Raw genomic sequence first — 25,497 nt, forward strand, 5'->3', positions numbered from 1 at the left:
AAATTATTTATCGTGATTACTAAAAATAATTATCTTCAATCATTTGTTGTTTTAAGAGTTCAAAGCACAATTAATTATTTTTCTCTAATTCACCCTTAATAGAATTTTGTCAGTAATGGAGATGACACATGAATAGAGTAAATAATTAATAGAGAGAGATTATAACTTACATTTAAACAAGGGTAAAGTAAGTCAAATACTCCTAACTAATATTTCTTAAAGGGCGTGTAAAACAAAAAAGCAACAAATAATTTGACACGGAGAGAGTAGACTCTTATCCCAAAAGGAGGATGTGACTTCTTTTTGCTCTATGGAAGGAGAAGCTAACAGAAGCCACCAGTCTAGAAGAAATATAACCAATTTTCGCAATGGGGATGGGTTCTCCAAGTTAACAAGATGGAATCAAGATGAAAGGGAAGAAAAGACAAGTCTAGATGTCTGCACAGAATGTCAATATATGAGTAACTTCAAGGGAATCATACAGCAATATGATATTCCCTATTACTTTCTGTAAGAGCTGGGAAATATAGATAAATTAAGAGCTGCGCTAACATACTATACTAGTATACTACCATTGACACGACCGTCCCAAATTAGGAGCCTCGGCAGCTTTTAGCATCATTCTGCACTTGATAGTTTTTGGAAGCACCGTAACAAAGAAAATACTGGTTCTTTACTTATTACCACATAAACGAACCAACATAGTTAAAGAATTTAGCACCAGATATTAAGCACCTTGATTCCATTGGTCCAATAGCCCAACGTACAGACTTAGGTTACATCACCACTCCCCATAAGAACAGTCCAACCTGTGATAAAATTGCAAAAGTGTCAGCAGCTTTTACCCTCCATTGCTCCAAGCTCATCACCAAATATACCTCAATTGTTCGTAAGTTGTAACCTGCACAAACAATTCTCAGTTTCTGGAAATGTTCCAAACGTATCCAGCACTGTAGTTGCTGACTATACAGTCCTACTGCAGGTTTGACTCTAGCTTACCACACTATCAATTTTTCAAAACTCCCAAAAGCACGATACAGTAAAAAGTTTTCATGTCAATGCTTCGTTATTCACAAAGTTCATGAAAGATTTTATTCAAAACAGCTAGTCTTGCAACTTGTTTCTCCTAGTACACAAAAGGTGGTTGCGTATCAGGTAACCCTGTGACTGATTACATATTCCTACAATCGCCGGACTCCCAAGTCTTACCATAGCTCATCTTTAAGTAGTTCTGACCCTCGGTGTACAGCAGCACACTCTACCCTTCTGTTATTTATTTATTATACTAACAATAATGTCAAGTTAAACCTGACTAGAAGTTTACTACAACTAGATAACGCCGGGTGATGTCCACTTCCTGAACACCATTCACAGGTACACATAGAAGCTCTTATTTAAGTGACACGACCCCAAACGGTTCTTCCTTGGCCTCGGCCACCACGTGCATTGTCATATCCTCTTCCACGATATGAGCGTTGAGATGCCCCTGACATGCGAGCTCCCTGACCACGACCCCGTTGGTTTTTCTGAATCTCACCAAATGTCTGGAAAACACATCAACAAGTATCTTCAGGAATAAAATTAAAGAACTTCTAAAGCAAAGGTTTTTATTTAACACCACCACCACCACCACCCCCCCCCCCCTTTTTTTTTTTTTTTTAATAAAGATAAGGCAAATAATTAAATTACCTCAACGTCTATTTTCCTTTGTTCAGAGAACTTCACTTTTCCAGATTCACGATCAAGTGTATGACAAGAAAGAGAATCAAAGAAGTCGTCCTTACAATAAACAGGCTGTAGAACAAAAAGTTAATTAGCAAATTAAGGGATATCTGGAGAAAATAATTGGTAAGGCAAATATGAACTTTTTCCACCTGAAGCTTACCTTGTAATCATGTTTTGCACTTCCATCCCCAGTTTCATCCTCTGCATCACTGTCATCCATCTCTTTCTCATACCCGATTCCATCAACTGATTCAGCTTTGTTACTTCTGCCTAGAAATTCCCACACCTCTTTCTTATTGAATTTTTCATTCATTGCCTCAAAATCGAAATCCTCGGAGAATCTTTTAACCACATGGGGATTCTGGAAAAAAAAAAAGTATTCTCTGATTACAAAGAATTGTTTTAGTTAACAAACAGGCAAGTTGTTAATCTTGATACTTGAGAACATATATTTCCATCAGACGTAGATCACTCTTCCTATTACCTATGATTCAGAAGGAAAAGGCAAAGTTTGTTAAGTTTTCTGTATCAAAATGGGATTAAAAAGAAAAAATGTCAAAAAGGTTTGCATTGCTTGCAGCTTGTTTAAAACCAGCCAACACAATTATCATCACTTAATACTCCCCGAACTATTTAATACCCAAACCAAGTTTCGTCCTGTTGGAAATGCAATTTTATGGCCACATCTGAAGACCTGTGAATTGTAATGCTCAAAGATTTTGCATCCAAGGTAAGGCAGATTTCCGGGACATTAATTTAGCTGACACGGCTCACGGTCATGGATATTTATCTATTTCAATTTATAAAAAATAAAAAAATAAAATAAAAAATTAATCACAACACATTAAATGCAATTCCAAGTTCCATGCGTCTAAAAGTACCCATTGTCATTTAGTCATCAGATGACAAGAAAAAGAGTCTCAGGTGATAATCCAAACTTTACCATGATAAAAGAACTCGGATACAAAGTCATATTAGACAATAGTACCTCTACAGTGAATTAATGATGAAAGAAATTTCCAAAAATGAGAAGTAGGTTGAACTTTGCAAATACACGAAATAGCACAATCCAAGAATCACAACAACAAGACTTCAATGCCTCGGTGTAACTGAACTAGTATATTTCGAAGGAAATATAGTTACAAGGAATTGACAAGGATGTCATGCCCACACAAGAATTTCAACGAGATCAAGTGCTAAAAGAACAGTTACCTTAGCTCCACGTCCCCGAAATTGACTCCCTACATTGTGATGATTGCGTTGAGGAACTCCATTTGGCTGGAATGGTGTGGAAAATAAGTTAAAGAATATGGTAGGCCATAATAAGAAGAATGAAAGTACTCAAGTAGAGAATTTACAGAATCAGAAGGACAAGACCAAAATTTGGCAGTCATCAGAAGAAAGGGGAGAGTGAACTACTAGGGGAAAGTCTTCGCAGTATCGAATTTATCGGTGAATAAACCAATTCCAAAAAGGAACATAACAAAAGCATGAAAGCGATTAGAATTATAAGCATGAAAAGTTTAAAAAGCAATGGAAAACTAGCCAACTGGATTACCACGTTCTCTCTGCCCATGCCCATATTACTCTGACGAGCATGTGGAGCAGCTCCAATAAACTGAAAGCGCAAGAAAAGTAGAAATCACTTCCTTTACTTTCTGGTTAACAGTAAAGATCTGACATAGTTCAATTCTTAACTTAGCCAAAATAAACGAGACAAAAATATATGGATCACATGCTCTAACTAATTAAACTTACCCCATTTCCTCTTCCTGATGCATGTTTCCTGTAACTTTGATGTGTATATACAGCACCTCCATTTGGCTGAAACAGATTATAAGAAGCAAAAAAAAAGGCATATGTCAGAATCCACGCAGAATCGAACTTCTCTTTTTCGGGTTAGGGCCTTGTGGGGTAGGGGACCAAAAGTAAGGAGTTCGTCTAGGTACACAAATAAGTGAATTAGGTTACCATATTTCCTCTGTGTGTGGGGACTCTACTATTGTGATGAGCGGATAATGTGTCTCGATATGCCTGAATGAACATAAAAACGGCCCATAAGGTAAACATCAACACTATTTAAGGCTCAATTGAGAATAAAGACTACAGGTAATGCATAAATTACCCCATCTCTTCCCCGAGCAAAGTGACTTCTATTGTGATGAGATGACGTAGATCCATGTAACTAGAGAGAAAGAAAGGACGGTGTCAGCACACAAAAGCATACATGAATCTCCAAGTTATTGTATCACAATATAGTAGAGAAGGAATGGAAGTGAGAATGAGGGAGAGCGAGCTTCCATACTGTTTTAGTTGTCGATTTTGGTAATGACTTCAGGGTTTCTTCAGTACTCGCCGATGGCAGTGGTTCTGATACTGTTGCTTGAACAGTGTGTACATCAAAGTTTGGAGTTTGCATTGACCGAGATGATGACGAATCCTTCATTCCTGACTGTACCTCCGGTGTCAAGAGGGATAGTCTAGACAGATTGCTGAGAGATGCACCTTTTGTGTCTACAATAGATGACACAGTTTGCGAGGTTGTTGGGAAAGAATCTGAAGTGCCAATGACGGAATTTGGTTCTTCTGATACTGCAGCCAGAATAGCATTGGCATTAAGTTCTGCTTCCAGAGAAGATACTGTTCTTGGGCAAGAATCCACTGCTACAGTTGGAAGAGCACGGGATGCATTATTTGGCATTGGAATAGATGACAAATTAAAAACCGGTTTAGCAGGCTGCCCAGGATTGGATTGCCCAGATGGAGACGGCACGGCAGGAAATAAATTTGGGGAAGCATTACTAATAGGCAGTAGCAATGGGTGACGTTGTGCAGCCAAACTAGATCCTCCGGCTAATGCATTCACATTTTGGTGTTGCACTTGCTGCTGAATGGGAAGGGATGCAACCAAACTCTGTGGTGGCGGAGGAAAACGTTGCTGTTGAAAATGAGAAACTCCTCCTGAGGACCCAACTAATCCTGGCCAATAATTAGGCACAGCAGTCCCATTGATATTTACAGGTGGAGGAGGAAGTGACGAGCCCCAAAGGCTAGAACTTGGTGGCAAAGGATTGGGGGGCAGATTCACTTGGAAAGGTGCAACAGGGAGCATGGATGGTGCACTGGTACTAACATCTGCTACTTGTGCAGCACCCGGAGATGCCATGCCCATGGTTGATGGTGTTGGGTTAGGGAAATGAGTCTGAATAGTTAACATTAACAAAGTTAGTTAAATCTGTATGATGCAACAGAAGGATTATCCACCATATCAAAATCAAAATATACCTGTATTATGGCAGGATCATCAGGAACAACTGAAGTACTTTGAGGGGGTGGTGAAGATATAACCTGCAGATCCTGTGAGACGTGGGAAAAAAAATGGACAAAATCCAGAATGAGTCCATATTTACAGCAGAAACAAAAACCCTTAGATGAATGGGTCTAATATTATTTCAGCTGTACTTGATCAGACATACACTATTCAACATTCCAGGAGAAGTCAAATGTAAGACCAGTTCTCCAACTGTTAAAAGCAATCCCTTTTTCCCTCCACATGGCTTCTTTCTTATTACAAGCCATAAAATTGATATTGCTTCAATTAAAGTATTGCAGCAGCAGCATTGTATTTTGCTCTTAATTCATGAGAACAAAATCAGGGTTTGATGAAACAGAAGGAAATATACAGATTCACCAAGACCTATTTAGACATTCTTAGAATTTTGATGTCAAACCTTTAATACCACCCTCTAAACCACTGGATCTGACAACCTGGAAGATTTCTTCATTGTTTAGTATTTTGAGGGTTAGGGAAACATAAGTTCCCTTGTAGCTTGCCTAGAAAAAGGAAAGAGGATGAGAAACCTCGGGACCTCCTATGTCTCATCTTTTTTAAGGAACGGTACATGATCAATTGATGAGCGTCTAGTGGATGCAAAATGGTAAAAAAGGAATTAACTCCTGTACAGTGTTACTCTTGCATATGATTTCTGTCTTCTATGCATTGGCGACTTGACAACCTCCAAAAAAATAAACGGAACCATCAATAGACACTCCTCACGAATGTATGCATGAGATGATGTACTTCCTCCACAAAAGTAGAAGGATAGGAGAAATGGATAAAGAATGAAGATCAAACAACCATCTTCACTTATTAATACACTAAAAACCACGATCCTAGTTGCTTAACCAAACTTCAAAAAGTATCTGAAGAGCTGGATTGAAAAAACTAGGGTACTAGCTTTTGACCGTATCTGCAAAGACAGACAGGCTAAAGCAGTCTGGATTAAATAAAAGGAACAATGGCAAAATTTGTTGGAATAGCCAAAGCAATACTTCTGCATCGCCCCCCATCTCAAAAGGAAGTACCACCCAACCACCACCAAAAGAAACATATTTAAGGACCCTGACCACTTGGTCAGTGATGGGAACCAAATTCTTGAAATTTGTCGCCAATGTTGACTTCAAGGTTGAGTTGACAAGTAATTTGGGGAACAAAATTGCTCCATATCTGTAATGGGTACTTCTGGTAGTGACCACAATCTACTTGGGTATTTCAGTCAATCATAAAACTGAGGTACATTTGAAATAATTTATTGGTCACATTAAAAGGCATATGATGAGGAGAAGTGCTGAAAACCAAGATGGCTACAGAAAGAACTTGAGCGAAAAAATCAATCCACTTCAAACATAGCATACAACGCTTGCATCCTGAGCGAGTGACTGCAAAATGTTTTCTTCGATGACCACCTTTAGAGATTTATGTTAAAGAATATGAACAATGAATCCAGCTCTAGGGATAAACAAGAAGTACGCACAGTTTTATTTCCGAAACCAAGTTCCAGTGAACATCCTTGATGCAGTTTCTCATCTTTCATTGTTATAGAAAGAAAAAGGGATGAAGTGTATTATAGCCAATTAATCCCCAGAATAGCTATAGGTCATCCGAAGTTTTAACTACAATAATCCAATTCCGATCAAAACACTAAGCATACAAATTAAGCAGGTAAGGACATAGGTAAGCTCAATGACCTAAGTTTTAACTACAATAATCCAGTTCCGATAAAAACACTAAGCATACAAATTAAGCAGGTAAGGACATAAGTAGAGCTCACCTTTATGTCACTACCTCGGAAGAAAATGTACTCATAAATTTTGTCACTGGGAGATATCTGAGGTCCATCCTTCTTTCGTCCTTCTGTCCCATAAGATTTCACTGGACCACAAACGGATGACTCATGTGTCATAAATGAAGAGGCTAAGAGTTCGAGATGAAACAACTAAACTATACCACCAAATATCTAAACATTTTCAATTTAGCCAAACAACTCAATAATTGTCAATACAAAAAGACAATAAGAGAAGGGCAAACCATAAAATTCAGGAACTAGAAAAGTCGTCACATTTTTTATGACATGAGGAGACACTAACCACAGGATTCGCTAGTTTCTCCTCGTTAAAAAGGGTCACTAGTTTCTCCTCGTTAAAAAGGGAAGAGCTTAATCTTAAATACTTGTTGGAGAAGTAATTATCTGCTTTTGAACAAATTCTTCTTGAAATTCAACTTGAGCCTTTATTTTTATATTTTTGATAAAGTAAATTAAACTATAGCCTTTATATCAACTGGAAGGTTGAAAAACTGGACTCAAATGGGTTTCCTTCTGTGCACTTACTCAAGAGACCAGCTGATATTACAGTAATCAAAATCTACAAGGATTCAGCTTCTATTTACTTTATTTTGGCAACCAAAATGGGATTTTGATTCACCCGACACACCTAGATATCAAATCTTGCAACATATCTATCTTTTTGCATAGAACATTTCCCCTCATGTTGCATGTGCATGCATGGATCACTCAAAACTTCAGGGTGAACAAAAGAAAAAAATTCTCAGATGGTTACACAAGTGTCCCTCAGCTGTTCGCATTTCCCACTTAAGCCGGAGATACCAAACCATTACCACCACTATTTAACAACTTTTCCTTAGAGTTGGACGTTTTAAAAAGCAACTTATTGCAGCTTTAATGTCAATAAAATCCTTTGCTGTCTTCTTTTTTCTTTTTCGATAATCAAAAGATTTTATTTATACTTCATCAAGACGATGTGATAAATTCTTTGGTACCTTTTCCATTTGATATTCTTATTCTCTCTTCCCTCTGACCATTCTATCTTTTCTCCAGTTTTTACAATTTCTTTCTATTTCCTTGTATGCACTTTTTCCCTTGTTTTCGTTCCTTCCTTAACACTATCGAGACAACATATGAGCGTTGTCTCGCTTATCCTTCCATACTAGTTAGTCGTAGTATTGCAGTTTCTTGACCTTAGATTTCTGTTACTATCTGTTGTTTCTTGTATTTCAATTATCGTATTATTTTGTTGTAGCTATTGTTCCTTTTCTCGGACTGCTTTGTCATGCTTTCTTTAGCATTTTGTCATGGCTTCTTCACTCCATTATTTCTTTTTCCGAACTGCTTTGAATTGCTTTTCCTTGAGCCAAGGGTCTATCAAAAACAGCCTCTCTACCTCCTAAGGTAGGGGTAAGGTCTGCGTACACTCTACCCGCCCCAGACCCTACTTGTGGGATTACACTGGGTATGTTGTTCTTGTTGATAGATCTAAATCTTTTTCCTTTCACATATCATACTCTAAGCATCCAAATCTGATAACAACACAAATTCGCATGATCACGATGATAATGTTTATCCAAACCATCAGATTTTTATATTTTTATTCCCGCTTAAGCATTCTTTTGATAAGTCAAATAATCAATTTCACTTCACGGTTAATACAACAGGTCAAAGGTTTCCGATTGTTAGCTTTGTTCACCAGAAACTCCGAAAACATAAACATGCACATTCAAACTCTTAACAATACAACAACAACATACACAGTGAAATCCCACAGAGTGGGGTCTGGGGAGGGTAGAGTGTACGCAGACCTTACCCCTACCTTGGGAGGTAGAGAGGTTGTTTCAGGTAGACCCTCGGAACGAACAAGCAATTCAAAGTAGTAAAAAAAGCCATGGTAAAATACTTAACAATCACAAACCAAAAACAAAAAAGATGGATGTTTCTCTGTGTTTTTTGTATGAATTAAACTTTAACTAGCAACGACTGAAACAAGAAACCAAAGGATGACACGAACTGAAAATAGCATTACAAAAGATCAAAACACAAAGAACAACAACAGCAACAACCACAATTATGCATCAGTCCCAAACAAGCTGTGGGAAAAAAGAAAATGAAACACAACCTCTATCTTTCCGTATGCACACTTGCTCCCTTCATTTTCATTTTCCTCCCTGACACATTCTTTTGTCCTTTTTTAATTCGGAAAAGGCTCAAATATGCCATCCAACTATCAGAAATGGCTCATTTATGCCACTCATCAATAGTTTGGCTCATTTATGCCATCAAACTATAGGAAATGACTCATTTATGCCATCGAACTATAGAAAATGGCTCATTTATGCCACTCATCAATAGTTTGACTCATTTATGCCATCGCCTATTATCAAAATGACTCATCGATGCCATATTTCATTAAAACTGGTTTTACAATACCATATATGACACGTGGCCTCCAACTAGATTATGGTTGTGGGTGGGTAAGGTGTATGGATCGGGTTTTTTATTAATTTGGTATTTAAAATTGGGCTGATTTAATTAAACGACGTAGACCTCTAATTAGAGCCACGTGTCATATCTGGTATTATAAAACCGGCGTTAATGAAAAATGGCACGAATGAGTCATTTTGGTAACGGGCGATGGCATAAATGTGTCAAACTATTGATGAGTGGCATAAATGAGCCATTTTCTATAGTTTGATGGCATAAATGAGCCATTTCCTATAGTTTGATGGCATAAATGAGCCAAACTATTGATGAGTGGCATAAATGAGCCATTTCTGATAGTTGGATGGCATATTTGAGCCTTTTCCGTTTTTAATTACTAACCCTAACAGATTCATCCAGAAAGCCTTACTCCTCTTATTTCTTTGACAGACCTCTATCTTTTTTCCTTTCAAGTATTAAACTCCAAAAAGCAGAAACTAATAACAACCTAAATAAGCATGATCATGATGACACAGTTTAATTCAAGCTGTATAATTCAATTTCCAGTTCATACAACACGCAAACGGTTTCCAATTGTTCGCATCTTTCACCTAAAACTCTGATAACACAAACATGCACACCAAAACCCTTACACATTCACACACTAACAATTACATAATATTTTACCAACCATAAAAACTAGAACAGAGTGTGATTAAAACAAAACAGAAACATCACAAAAAAAAAAAAAAAAAACACGAAACAAAACAGATGAAAAAAGGGATATTTTCAAAAATATACAGCTTTTGAAAATATTTATGCCACATAGCCCAATATACAACATTATAGGGGAAAAGCATTATACATAATATATGAACCTTGTATAAAGAGCATAATAGTGTATAAAAGGTGTTTATACACAACTATGAGCTAAATCGGTTGTTTATACACAAAGTATGGGCTACGTGGCGTAAATATTTTCAAAAATAGACATAGAGCGTAATTTTCCCAAAAAAAAAAAAAAAAAAAGAGAACAGTGTGAGAGTATACATACCGTTACGAAGACCGATGGTGGATTCATGAGCATCAAGATGGAATAGAAAACCTTCATAACGAATATCAGACTTTGTAATCAAACAAATTAGACTCCCAATGTAAGAATCGGCTGCCTTAGAGGCCGCCATTGCTATTACCAAATCGGTGTTGTGTGTTGTTGAAACTGAAACCCTAAATGAATTACTCCGAGAGATTGATTTTACGATAAACTGAATGAGGAAGAATACGTAAGAAACCGCTTCCCCGTTTATTGATTTCACCTGGCAACGACTTCTGCTTCGTTTTTGTGCCTAGTGTTAAACAGTAACACGAGAAGTGTATTTTTCCCCTTTTATTTAACACCTTTTGCCCTTCCTTTGTCTTTTTGTGGAGTTTTATCTTGCTTGTGCTTCTCATTCAGAATATATAATGAGGGGTTGTTTGGTGCATGATATAGGCTAAGATGTCGCAGCACTAATTTTTTATACTGTATTTGGTAGGAGGTAGCGATATCCTAGCACTAATTTTTTGTACCGTATCTGATAGGAGGTATAAATTTATCTTGGGATAAATTTATACCTCCTACCAATTACGATACAAAATGAAGTCTTATCCTAAGGGTGGGATATCCCACCTTATCCCACTTATCCTGGGATCTCACTTATCCTGGGATTATTTTATCCCATATCCCAAGATGAGAAAAAATAATCCCAAGAAGTGGGATAAATTAGTCCCAAGATTATAATCCCGAGATAATTTTGGTTAACTACCAAACGACCACTAAGGATTTTAGGTAAGTCGTAGTATAATATTTCTTTTTTCATATTTTGTACTCTATCTTTAATTTCTTTATCTTGCTTTTAGTCCGTTTAAAAAAAATGCCTCTTTTCTTTTTTTGGTAATTTCTTAATTTCAATTTTTCACGTGACATATTTAAGACCACCAGATTAAAGGGCAATTTAGTACATTTTATATATTTTTAATTTAAGTCAACAAGATTTAAAGGTCTTTTCTACTTTCTTAAACTTTGTGCTAAGTCAAAACCAGACAAACAAATTGAGCGGAGGGAGTATTTGATATCCGCTTTGGAGTTCAACTAATCCATATTCATATAGTAAATGATGAAATCAAAAAAATTGTGCGGATTACCCTTCATATGGACTGGTCTTTAATTTTTGCCCCTACTTCTCATTTAATGAAAATTTATGGGTCAAACTACCCTTATCATGCTGGTCTATGAAACCAGAGATTCTGGGTTCGAACTCCAGCAGAATAAAAAAAAATCGTAAGGCAAGGTTTTTATAACAACTATGTCTATTGGGGGTAAAGTTGTGCCTTAAGGCATAATTCTGTATGATAACTTAATTATTATAGAACTGTGCAGGACAAGGCATAGTTTCTACAACAAAACAAAAATATACCCAGTATAATCCCACAAGATGGGGTCAGGGGAGGGTAGAGTGTATGCACACTTTACCCTTATATTGGGAGGTAAGGAGGTTGTTTCCAATAGACTCGCGGTTCAAGAGAAGGTGCCAAAACAACAATAATAGTAATAACAACATATAATAAGATAAATAGAATAAAAGAAAGAAAGAAACAATCAAGTTATAATAGAAATCTAAAAAATTAAGCGAGAGAACAGAGATAATAATACTTCTAGTACGGAAAAGAATCCTTGCGGCCCCCTACTAGCCCTCCACCCTGATACTCGACCTCTACACCTCTTATTAAGGGTCATGTCCTCGATAAGCTGAAGTTGTGTCATATCCTGCCGAATTACCTCTCCAAAGACTTCTTTGGCCTACCCCTCCCTCTCCTCAGGCCCACCACTGCCAGCCTCGTACACTTCCTCGCTGGCGCATCAACGTATCTCCTCTGCACATGGCCGAACCATCTCAACCTTCCTTCTCGCGTCCACCATGGGGGCCACACCCACCTTGTCCCGCTCACTTCATTCAGGATCATATCTCACCTGGTATGCCGCACATCCATCTCAGTAGCCGCATCTCTGTCGCCTTCATCTTCTGGACATGAGCTTTCTTAACTGGTCAACACTCAATCCCATACAATATAGTTAGTCTAACCACCACTTTGTAAAACTTACCCTTAAGTTCAGGTGGTACCTTCTTGTCACACAACACACCTGATGCGAGCTTCCATTTCATTCATCCCGCCCCAATACGATAAGTGACATCGTCATTAATCTCACCATTCCCTTGGATGATCGGCCTCAGGTACTTGAAACTTCTTTCTTGAAGATGACCTGAGTATCAAGCCACATGTCCTCGTCCTCTACATATATCATGTCACCTAACTTGCGTTTTTTAAGTACTCTGTCTTAGTTCTGCTCAACCTGAAACATTTCGACTCCGAGTCTGTCTCCAAACCTCCAACCTCGCGTAACACCGCTTCGCATCTCGTCAATCAGCACATTGTCATTTGCAAATAACATGCACCGTGGCAACTCTCCTTGAATGTGACGCGTCAGTGCATTCATCGCCAAAGCAAACAAAAACGGGCTAAGAGCAGATCCCTAATGCAAACCTATCGTGACTGGGAAGTGTCATGAGTCACCTCCAACTATCCTCACACGGGTCTTGACTCCATCATATATGTCCTTAATCACTTTAACATATGCTACAGGAACACCTCTAGTTTTAAGACTTCTCCATAGCACCTTCCTTTGGGACTTTATCGTATGCCTTTTCTAGGTCAACGAACCCCATGTGCAAGTCTCTGTTATTCTCCCTATCTTTGCTCCACCAACCTCCTCACAAGGTGAATGACTTCTGTAGTCGAAAGCCCCGGCATAAATTTGAACCGGTTCTCCGAACTTAATTTTTATGTAGTTTCTATGTAACTTAATTTCTACATAACTATATCGGACAAGGCATACTACAGAACTATGTCTTAAGGCATAGCTTTGCCCGAATAGGCATAGTTTCTATGAAAACCTTGCCTTGCAATTTTTTATTTTTTTTACTCTGCTGGATTCAAACCCAGAATGTTAGGATATTTTCGGCCATTTTTTTATTACTTAAAGTGCCGAAAGGGAAAAAATTAAAGACCAGCGATTTGAGGGGAAAAAATTAAAGACCCCCCCCCCCTCGGAATACGGCATTGTGCGAATGACCCTAACGAAATTTTTAATTTTTTGCCATTAAATGGGCTGATCTTTAATTTTTGTCATTCAGCAATTGAACTAATAGCTAGTGAGGCATAAATTCTTTAGTTATGCGGGGCATAACTTGTGAGATATTATAATATAAAACTATAAACTTATGCCCCGCAAAAAAATTATTTGTTATGAGGGACAAAAATTAAATACCAACATAAAATAGGGGCATAGAAAATTTCATTTTGAATTTAAAGTGTCACGGCCACTGATTTCATTCTGGTGGTTCGAATTTCAAATCTCTTATTAAGATTGTCAGAGTACTTAATTAACTGTTTATCATAACTTTTGGTGATTAAATTCGAAGTAATATTCGAAAGCCTAAATTCCATTAATGCCAAAAATAAGAGAATTTGGAACTCATATGTAATTTAGTTTGCGAACAAATTGCAAATGACCTATATTTTAAAATCAATTTAATTTGAGATCAAGTTATACACGAATTAATTTTTAAAAGATATAATACAATACGGGTAATCACAGAATTATTGGATTTGTTATTAACTGCCTACGTTTATGTTTTGAACTGCGTAATAGTTAAAGAATATTGATCAACAAAGTGTTAATTAAAGATGTTTTAATTAAACTAAATGAAATTTTCAGTTATTCAAAGAGAAGAAAGCCTAATTCAGCTAAAGATAACTAGTAGATTTGTTGATGTGCAAGGAGAAATGTAGCAACATCCATTCATTTCAATCTAGAGAGGAGAAGAAAAGAAGAAAGAACAACAAAACAAAGAACAACAAAACTCTTTTTCTTCTCCTTTATTTTCCATCACTTAAATAATTCCTATTTTACCCTCTCTTTAATTTCACCGCCACCATGGCTGCCGTCGCCGGAGTAGATTTGTTGATGTGCAAGGAGAAATGAAGCAAGAATGATTAACTGTATCAATTTAAAATACACTAGCTGTTCAGGAGTACTTAAATCTAGTTCGCTCCCATGACAAAATTTATAGGGAAAATAACACTATATGACAATTTGAGGAAAATATTTACCCGGATTAATTCATGTTTATTTTTTCACCCGACCTAGCCATCAGCGGCGGCGATGGAGAAGAAGGAAGCGACAAGGTAATTGGGTACGCCATCGCCGGTGACTGTTTTAGCATGCAGCGAGATGAGAAGCAGTGCCGTCGCCGGTTTGGACACTGTTGCCTTTGCCGTCGTCGGTGACTATGCACTTTCTGCTTATTGATAAAGAAATCTTGTTGTCGCCGGTGGCTGCGCCGTTGTCGTCACCATATCTATGGTTTCGGTAAAGTGTTTATAAACACCTCTTATACTCTATTATACACTTTTATACGGTAGAAGTGTGTATAAACACCTCTTATACATTATGTATAAACCCCTCTTGTCTATAAACACCTCTTGTATAAGTTTGTATAATATTGTATACTAGCGTAAAAGTGTGTATAAACACCTCTTATATATTATTATACACCTTTATACAAGGTTGATAGATTGTCAACAGTAGGTGTATAAAGTTGTATATTGTTGTATAATGTTGCATTCAGTGAAAAAGTGGCTATGCGGGTGTAATTAAAAATATGGTTACGCAAATGTAATTTTGTATGCTGATTGTACATTACTGAAATTTTCCCAAGTTTATATGTGTCACGACAATTATGGATCTGGGTCGGGTCGGGGTAAAAATATTATGGGTCCTGATTTTTTTAAAGGAAAAAGAGTAATTTTTAATTTAAAAAGAAATTAAATGATTTTTTAATTCGAAAAAATAGAAGTCTCTTAATGAAAAAGGTAAATATGCACTATTTGTGTAACAAAAACTACTTTTTAAATAAGGGTATATTTCCTCTAAATCGCAAAGTTGAGGGACATATTTGCCTTTTTCCAAATTTTAAAAGATATAATGCAATACTTAATAATCAAAAAATTATTGAATTTGTTATTGAATGTCCAGTTTTCCATTATTAAAGATGGTTTAATTAAACTAAATGAAATTCTCATTAACTAAACGAGGAATGAGTCTAATTCAGCTAAAGATGACTGGAGTAGTAGATTTGTTGATGAATGAGCTCACAGAAACTTCTGCTTAACTTTTTTTTTTCAACCGAAAGCTTCATCAATTAATTCATTAAAGACATGATATGTCCAAAGGAGCGTACAACATCATGGATGATCCAACTCAAAAATATTTTTTCCTAGGAAAATCAATATATGCAACAAAGAAATTGAAAATTTAGCTAAGTTATGAGCAACAACGTTAAACTGTCTAGGAATATATACAAACTCAACGTGATCTAGACATGCAGACATATTTCAAATATCTTCACACGCAACATTCATGTCCCACATAGCCTTCACAGTTCTCTTCAAGATATTGACTAAACTTTTCGCATCAGAGAAAAGATAAAGTTTTCTCCATCCATTTCTACCTGATGAATGAAGAAATACTACTTCCTTTATTTTTTTTTATTTTTTTTGAAAGTTCATTATATTTACCTGATATTTATATCTTTCAACATAAAAGAAAATTATCTTCCAGCATAAGTCAAAGATAAAGATGTCGCTATTATTTCTCAGAAAAGAAAAAAAATACCTAGCTATCCATTAGCCGATCCATCCAAATTTAGAGAATTGAATGTTTAGTCGCATAAGATAGATTCGGACCAAGAGCTAAACTTGCCAAAAGTATACACTGTACACATGGGCCGCTTACGGTGGGTACCTACTTTTGTTATGTTGATTAGTATATGATTACATGCAAATAATTATATGCCAACGCTCCTCGAATGATAATATTCTTTTTTGGTTAAACAGATACGTCTTATTACTTTATTTTTACTACTATATATAAGGGAGAATCTCCAATTTTTGTAACCTTCACATGATTTTTTTTCTCCATTTTATCTCAAATTAAAGCTTTAATTACCTTAAAAGTTATCACACATTTTGGTAAATTTGAACAAATATATGGGTTTTTTAATACTACAAAGAGTGATGATGTGTAAAAGGTGATAGTGACACTACAAAAATCTATTTTTCAACCAAATTTAAATATTTATTATCCATTTTACTCCTAATTGAAGCTTTGATTACCATGCAAGTTTTCGCCTATTTTGGTAAATTTGAATAACTATATAGACTTTTCTAATGCTACAAGGAGTGAGGATGTGGAAACGGTGATAGTAACACTATAAAAAAAAATCTATTTATTCAACCAAATTTAAAATTGATCAAAAAGTTTGTTGTCTTTCTTTTATGTGGAAAGGGTTATTAAACTTATTTCAAATGAGCATCCCATGGGGCAGCCATAGCTTGAACCTTCCTTCTCGCAGTCAGCTATATAACTCAGGCAGCAAAGGTTCGAGCAAGATGGCGGTTAGTCTTCCTCGTCTCTTTCGGGTGGGCGGGAATAGCTCTTCTAGCATCGCATGGATTGACCAAAGACCGAGAGTATTCGTCATCTTTATCCATAGTAGTCATCCGGCAAGGCCGAAAGGGAAAGACCACGACGCGCGGTGGAATAGGAAAGAGAGCGTCAAGCACGCCTTTCGTGTCACCGTAAATCTTTTTTCGTTTATTGGGAGGGATTTTCGAATGAAAAAGGCTTTGTCAAGCGGGCATGATTGGCACGTCGATCGACGGTTGAGAAATACTATATTCGGGGCCCTCACTTTGTGGCTATCTTTCACCGTTGACATGGTTCAACACGCGCCTACGCTTCCTCTTCTAGAACAAGGTGACTAGTCCGATTCCCCCTTCCGAAAGTGCGCCTCCTTCTATCACAACCCCTGAAAACAGGGCATTCGAAGCATCAACCTCATTATATGCTCTATGCCATCTTCCTTATACTTTGACTTAATAGATAGAGTTGGAGTACGTAGTGAGAGTCAAGGTCAAGGTTGATTGATGAGTTCAGTGGACAGAACGATCGATGTGAGGCCTAGGTCGAGCGGCGAAGTTAAGTGTGACTTCCCCCATAGTTGGGGGCGGGGTTAAGCATCCGATTCGACAATGAACACTAAATGAAAGAGGTAAATCAATTTTCTCACCCGCCACGATTGATTGGAGACTTATTCGAGAGTCCTCCTTCCCTGCTGAATGGAATTCCGGGCGTCTTGCGACGATCGCATTTGCTTTCCTTACTCCCCGAATAGTGAAAGATTGAGCCTTTTTTGTTCAACCCAAGTGTTGGAGTTCCGCAGCACACTCTACCTTTGCTTCCTCATTCTCCACCGTGCCAAGAATGATCCAATTGAATCTTCTCAAGCTTATATGTAAAATCTCGGGGCTCGAAGAGGCTCATTTATGCTAATCAAATTAGTACTCACGCGGAAGTATTTCCCTATCATAGAAGATGTGAAGCAAAGTGGTCTTTAAAGAAAAAAAAGCAAAGCAAGTTCCGGGGATGCGGGCAGAGAGGGTTTCTCGATAGTCCAAAACTAGTGATCTAGGCTTCTCCAAAGAAAGAATCGACGCATGCCGAGTAGACTACAATTTGTGGCACCATATCCTACCTATCCCAAAGGGAAGTCTCCAAAGTGGGATTGTATATTAACTCAGTCTCCGACGAAGAAGGTTCAGGCATGCTTTGACTTAGCCCTATGAAGAAGATTCCACCTCTGGAAAGCGCTTACACCTAATGGCTTAAGCCGCTGTTCCCATTTCCTCACTGACCCATCATGCAAAAGGTACGCCGTTAGAGTGAGTGCGCTTTACATAAAGTAAAGGCTCTAAGCTCCGCTCCTTCGACTGATTGTTCGCATCGGATCTCAGGTTCTCTATTGCACTCCCTAAATAGGGTTCTTTTCACCTTTCCCTTATGATACTTGTATGCTATCGGTCATTGAGAAATACTTAGGCTTAGAGGGTGGTCCCCCTTTCTCGCATAAAAGCGATCAGAATTCGAACACGCCGCGTTTTACTGGTAAGGATCGAACCATGGGAATGAATCTACAGGGCTATCACCTTCTTTGGCCAGATCTTCCAATATTTTCACAATTACAAGTTCACGCCCGCTCCTTTAAAGGGCGGAGGCTTGAAAGCTTACCTTATTATTAGAGAAAGGTTTGGAACCCTAACCAACGTTTTGGATTTTGGAGTTTTCGCCCCAACCTAGGTTAGGGGGTCGTTAGACCGTAGCTTGCTGCTGAAAAACGTTGTTAGTCTGCGCCTTTTGGACTTTTCAAACTTAGCGAACTGAAACATCTTAGTAGCTAAAGGAAGCGAAATCAACCGAGACCCCGTTAGTAGCGACGAGCGAGAGTGGATTGGGGGTTTGAAGAAAAACAAAGACGATGCTTCGTTCCTCTCCTTTTAGGCGAGCTACTTTGTTCCTCAGCTTCTTGTTCACTTCTTTTTGCCAGGTTTCATTCGATTATTGGGCGGGGGGCGGTTTGGTTTCGTGCAAGGCCCTCGCAGCAGGAAGAAGTAGTTGTCATTTGAAAGTAAAGGCTCTTCTCCTAATTTACGAATCCTACAACTCTTTTTACTGAGCGAGACTCCATCCATATCCCTACGTTTGGTTTTTCTTTCATTCAATCATCACTTGTTTGTGACTTAAACTAGGCTCCACTTTAGAGATAGGTTTTTGGTCAACATCCAAAGAGGTCGAGGGCGCGTCGGAACGGTCGAATCGCTAGTCTCATCCGAGAGTTTAATCTCCTTACTCTCATCGCTTTTTTCTTTGAAAAAAAAAAAAGGGAGTCGATTTAGCTCCTTCCTTCGCGTAGCCGCGCTCGCAGTACTACGAGCCCTCCGTCCCACGCATCTAACCAGCTCGCGTGGTTCACCGGTTCCACCGAAACTCTCCTAAGTTGAAGCGGAGCATAGTGCGCTTTAGGCGCGAGCGAGAAAGGTCTCTTCTTTCCTTTCGGTTTATTCAACGATCGAAACGACGCACTTGTTTTCTTATTGATTCCGGGGTGGTGGCATTCTTGAATGAAGTCTATCCGAACCGAATTAGCACTTCTCGAATCGAGCTAGGCCTCTCCGAGCCGGGCGCCGGGGCCCTAGATGCGCTAGCGATTGGCACATAGGGGAATGGTTGCCCGGGTTTCTCGGCCTGGTATCCTGCACCTCGCGTTCATGATATCTACATTCAACTGTGCCCTGGAGACACGGTCAAAGCACGCCCATCCAGTGTGTTTCTTTCACGACATGCTATAGTTCTGGGTGTCTTCCAGTGGTCTTCTAGCCTTAGAAAAGTCGTGTCCGCCCCGGGCATCTGCAACGTCCTCCTTTGATTAGTCGGTAGCTGGGCTCCGGGGCATTACTACCATGGCTACTATCGACCCGAGCCCAAAAAAGGAAAAGAACGGACTAAAACCAGGAGTTCATTAGCCATACATAGTGTTGGAGGATGGGGTCAACCTCTTTCATGACCCATGGCCCTACCCCAGTGTGTCACTTGGTTAGCATTTGTAGAACAAAATAAGTAGGGCTGGGCTGGTGGTCTTTATTTACCTTTTTTCATTTCCCCCCTCAAAACTACAAATTCACAAACACTACTGGAACGGCACGACAAGAATACCATATGAGATATACTTATCGACAGAGAGCGAGACCGACCTACCCAAAAGAGAGAATGCAAGAGTGACTCCCCCCTATCACAACAAGGCCGGAAGAAAAGAATTTCCCACGGCCTTATTTACCAAGCTCGGGACTAGAGGAGCATTTTAGGAATTTGAGGTATCGCTTGTAATGTAATAAGGATGAAGTCTCATTCATATAGTAATGTCCCTAGCTTGCGCCCTATTTGAGACTAAGGCGGGTTTGGAACCCCGTCCTATCACCTTTATCAAATCCCTAGCTCTCTTCCTTAGTGCAAATGCCCTATTCCTACCTACGGGAATATCTATCTTTCTTTTTTATTTCATATCTATAGTTTAGGATATAAAAGCAGATGGTCTCGTATATGAAGAAAGAGATTGTTGACGTTAGTAGACTAATCTATTCATTGGTAGGCATTTCTTCTTTTGTGACCGCCTTTTCTACCAAAAAGCTAACCCAACAAAATGCGGGTTTTTTCTAGACTAGACCTTCGGGATTTTTTTAGGGTTCATACATGCATTGATCCAGTCAAAGAACCTGCCCTTTTTCTGCTATGAATGAATGACCTCTCCATTTATTTTCAAGCTTGCTCTTCAAACAGGCCTATCGCTCTCCTCTATGAAAAGGTTCTTCCGTAATCACTCTCAATAAGACATCCATTCCCCTTTCAAATGAAAAGAGAACTAGACTTTTCTCTTCATCATTGAAATCCGCCATTCAATTGCGGTGCGGTGCTCTCAAAAAGCTCAATCCTCTAAGGCCGAAATGAATAGATCAGGAATTCGACCTAGGATCCGCCCGTTCCGATCCTTGCCTACTAAACAGTTGCACCCCCGGATATGTATATTGGGAGAACCCCATGATCGAGGGTGGGACAAGTGAATCCGATGTGAGGGAAGGATTGTTGCGTCAGTCGAAACTAGGGCTTATGCAATTGAATCAGAAAAGGCTGCACATGTAAGATAAGAATGGAAGGAGACAACCAAAGCGAGGAGAAGATCTACAACCTAGCAAACTAGCCTAACACCGAAAGAAAGGCCTTGTTCTACGTGGTACGGCCCGGGACGGTGGAAAAATAGAATAAGATGGAGCCTACCTACTTGGTTCGGACGAAGTAGATAGATCAAAGCGAATGGAATCCAAGTGGTTCTTATGCCACTTTTGATGGTCTCGGTTCGGACGAGATAGATGGAAAAGCATTAGATCGATAGCCGGGATAATTTCCTTCCCACTCCGAGGCATATTGATCCGGATCCCCGGGGAACGGGTCTTGAGAAGTATATGGCTCGGCTCCACCTGGGGATGGGAAACTATATGCGGAGTTAGAGGCAAAGAGACTTGTACTTGGCTAACCGTCGCAGGGATGGTAAGTAGATTGTTCGATAGCTTACCCACGAAGATAGATTTTCTTACGGTCGGCCACCATAGTACTAAGACCGAAAGCCTACTAGGCGCTACACACGAAGGGAAGTTGCCAAGAAACGGTTCTCCGCACGATTAAGAAACCGATGTATTTACACGGGTCGCCCTCGTTCCGTATGTGAGTTCTTCCAAATTTCTCGTATCCTTTTTCATGGATTAGCATCTCGAGGTCCTTTGATGGGGATAAAGAAATCGTCTTGGCCTCCAGAAAATGAGGACTTTTTCGGAAGGATAGAGTCATTGTATTCCCAATCGATTCTCTTTTAGGATGGTATTCTATGAATGAAGGCTACCTTCTTACTTGGCGAGGATGGGGTAGACGGATATAGTACGATTGGATTGATGGATGGTGCACTATCCTTCTCCCAATTATTTCTCAAACAAAACCAATAGTACAACTTATTAAAGGAAACTACGAAAAAGATCTTAGAGCTAGTTGTCTCAATCATCCACGACTCCGGATTAATGTGCTCTTTTTTATCCGGAGTCATAGCTTATCTAGATTCTTATTCCCACCCCTACAAGGTCTTTAACTAAAATGAAGATAAGACGATAACTTATCGTCGCATCTATAACTACTTCGGTTTATATACACTGCTAAAAGGTTGAATTCCAAACAATTAGGTTAGGGCGGGGTGGAGTTCCTCTTTAACACTGTTCTTTTAGGTGTAGTTCCGTCAAGGCGCCAAGATCAAACTCCGGCCGGGAGGGGCCGAAGACTTGATAGGTGTAGTGACTTAGATTCCATGGAGTACCGTCAAACTTTCATGTAGTTCCGTCTAATCAAGGTATAAAAGAAAAAGAAAAGCTAGCTTTAGGAGAGAAACTACAACCGTTCCTAACTCTATCGGTCAAAGAAGCTAAACGCGAACAGAAGCATCCATGAGCGAGAACTAGAATAGATAGGGCGAATACGTGACCAGAGAATGAGATGGGAGGCGTGACTTATTTCAAATTATTTTATTCCAATAAAAATTTATTATAGACAAGTAAGAAAATTATCGTGACATTCTCTTTCTACCTTAATACATACTTAATTATTAAATTAAAATTTTTTTTTTTATATATAACTAAAAATATTTGAAAAAAGCAATTACATACACGTTTAATATATTACAATATAGATTTTTACTTGGTACTATATATGAGTGAGGATGACAAATCTCAGGGCTTAAAAAGGAATTTATGCCTTACACGTGGCTGCTGACTACTGTAATTTAATTTTCCTTGCATTGCCAATCTCTTATTTGTAGTGGGCCCCCGTCCAATTCTACTTTAGCTTTCTATTTAGGGCAAAGGTGTAAATATATTCTTTAACTTTGCGATTTAGAACAGATATACTTTTCGTTATAAAAGTGGAGTATATACACCCCTGCTATTATAAAATGGCGCAAATATACCCCTGCCGTTACATAATGGGGCATATATACCCTTTTCGTTGACAGGATTTTTTTTAAAAATTATTTAGGTTTATTTTTAATTAAGAAAAATGCCACGTGACTTTAAAAAAAAAAACCTACCCATTTTTTTTTGAGTAGACATACTTTTCTAAAGCCACATAGTAATTTTTTTTTCTGGTGATCGGGGCTGGTTCATTTAAAAACATTGGTAGACTTATTTTTTTAAAGTCACGGAGATATTTTTTTAAACAAACCAGACCCTACACACTAGGGAAAAAAATTACCATGTGGCTTTAGAAAAATATGTCTACTAAAAAAAAAAAAAGGTAGAATTTTTTTTAAAGTCACTGGCATTTTTTTAATTAAAAAATAACCTAAATGATTTTTAAAAAAAAATTTCGTCAGCGAAAAGGGTATATTTGCACCATTTTGTAATGACAGGGGTGTATATAAACCACTTTTGTAACGAGGGGTATATCTGCTCTAAATCGCAAAGTTGAGGGGTATATTTGCACCTTTTCCCTTCTATTTATTACCCTTGTTTTCCATTTTATTACCTTAATTGCGTTATATATTTTCGTAAATAAGCCCATCTTTACGTGCCTTTCTATAAGGCTTAAAAACAATTTTAATCTGTCACAAATTTGCTGCAGTCTTATTCATCTACTCAAGTACTCTCTTTGTCTCAACTTATGTGGCACCGTTCGACTTGGCACAAAATTTTAAAAAGAAATGAAGACTTTTGAAATGCACAGTCTAAATTAAAGCTTACACATTTGTGTGTTATAAATCATTTCATTCGGGGTAAAAAAAGAAATTTTAAGTAAATTGTTTCTAATTATAGAAATATGGCATTTTTTTGGGAATATAATAAAAAGGCGAGGGTACCACAAAAATTAGAACAGAGGGAGTATAAGTTTGCTTGGGATTATGTTGGGTTTTTAATTTTATATCTAATCTAAAATAAATATTTTTTTATCTAACTAAAATGGTTGTATTTTTTTTAAAAAAATATCAATTTTTGCATAACCAATAGCTCATATTAATATAGTATTAATTATGAATAATTTAGTGAAGAAACTTCTTACTTTCTAGGGGTGAGTAATTTTTTAAAGGGTGTACCCAAGCTAAAAAAGACCTATAATATCGACCAAATGATACCTTTTAAATTTTGTCCTTATATATTACTTATCGGGTAACCTTGAAGCAAAATTTTCTCTTTAAACAGAAGCATTTATTAGGTCATACTTATATTATTTAAACATGTCCTATGTTCTCTCAATATTCTCTCTATTTGTTTAAAACTCCAAAATTTTGCTTCTTCAATAAGCGCATATGTACTTGCAAATACATAAGGTAAAAATTATTGAATAGTGTCATATAGTGTTGAACGTTGAAAATGAAGGTAGCGTTATCAATCACGATTCGATTGTCTTTAAAATCTCTTGTTTGATTAACTAATAATTATTCTCTTGTCTTTAATGAAGAACTAAACTGTTTTTTGAGGTCATTTTAATGAATTTAGGTTATTTCTTAAATTTCGTCTAAAACTAAGGTTAAAAATCACATTTAACGAGCATAAAGTTGTGACACATATACTAATGAGTGAATAATTAATAAATATCAAAAGAAATCTATTTCTCTATAACTTATCACGTTAGTTTATAGAATATTGAATCACTTGCGTCCCTTTTGTATTTGCTAATTTTCCTACTAAACTTACTTCCTCATAATAAATTTTTCTTTAAAAGTTATCCAATTGGATGAAGAACCTTTAATAATTATGAAAACTTATCAACAAGATATGATATAACCTGCAACTATATTAAATAAATTATGTAATAGAAAAATGTGCCACAAATTATAGTACTTATTTAGTAAAAAATACTTACTATTTTTATATTTTGAGCTTGGGCCCAAGCTTGGCAATGCCCCTGGTATTGAGTTTGGGCCCGGGCTTATATGGATAACAAAAGTTATTCAATGCCCCTGATATTGCACGAATTGAATATATATTACGATTCAAATTGCGACCTCTTGATTATTGGATTGTTGTTAACCGAAAAGAATTGGATCACTCGAGATATAAAAATTTTCTTCTCGTAGGTGTGTAGTTGTTGGAATTATTTTTTAAAAAGAAGAATATCTTCATCCATCCCCTAAAAAGTTTTAGAACAAGAAGAAAGAATGATTTGCACAAAGTATATTACCTCTTAGTAGGGGTGTACATGGACCGGGTTGGTTCGGATTTTTTAAACACCAAATCAAACCAATTGCGTCAGGTTTTTGAATTTATACACCAAACCAAACTAATAAAATTCGGGTTTTTCAACCTCGGATTTTTTTGGGTTATTCGGTTTTCTCGAGTTTTTCAATTTTTTTTTTTTTGAATAGTCTTGATACAAAACATATAACTTTTACTTCAAATATTTCTTTAGTCCTAGTAAGATACAACTATATAATTAAGGTGTTTCATAAGAAAATAACACAAAATGTGAGAAGAGTGATGACATTGTATTAAAATATTCAACAAAAGATAATAAAATCGTTAAAATAAATATTGCTAATTAATAAGCCATAAAGAAAATGACCATAATCTAAAAATACTAAGTCATGCTAAAATAAGTACGGCTAATAAGTATTAATTACATGACAAGAAAAAAAACTTA

General features: G+C 37.5%; 1 protein-coding gene across 1 annotated transcript; it reads right to left on the bottom strand.

The window, feature by feature from the left end:
- Nucleotides 1-1,039: 1,039 nt before the first annotated feature.
- Nucleotides 1,040-10,596, bottom strand: LOC132052341 (protein decapping 5-like). The gene is made up of 11 exons (XM_059443833.1): nucleotides 10,330-10,596; nucleotides 6,837-6,937; nucleotides 5,011-5,082; nucleotides 4,031-4,927; nucleotides 3,697-3,759; nucleotides 3,484-3,549; nucleotides 3,284-3,343; nucleotides 2,938-3,003; nucleotides 1,886-2,086; nucleotides 1,690-1,794; nucleotides 1,040-1,544 (listed from the first exon to the last, which is right to left on the bottom strand). The coding sequence occupies exons 1-11, from the start codon at nucleotides 10,457-10,459 to the stop codon at nucleotides 1,395-1,397; spliced, it is 1,911 nt and encodes a 636-aa protein (XP_059299816.1). The 5' UTR covers nucleotides 10,460-10,596; the 3' UTR covers nucleotides 1,040-1,394.
- Nucleotides 10,597-25,497: the final 14,901 nt, after the last annotated feature.

Source organism: Lycium ferocissimum, chromosome 4 (assembly GCF_029784015.1).
Source record: "Lycium ferocissimum isolate CSIRO_LF1 chromosome 4, AGI_CSIRO_Lferr_CH_V1, whole genome shotgun sequence".
NCBI classification, from domain to species: Eukaryota; Viridiplantae; Streptophyta; class Magnoliopsida; order Solanales; family Solanaceae; genus Lycium; species Lycium ferocissimum.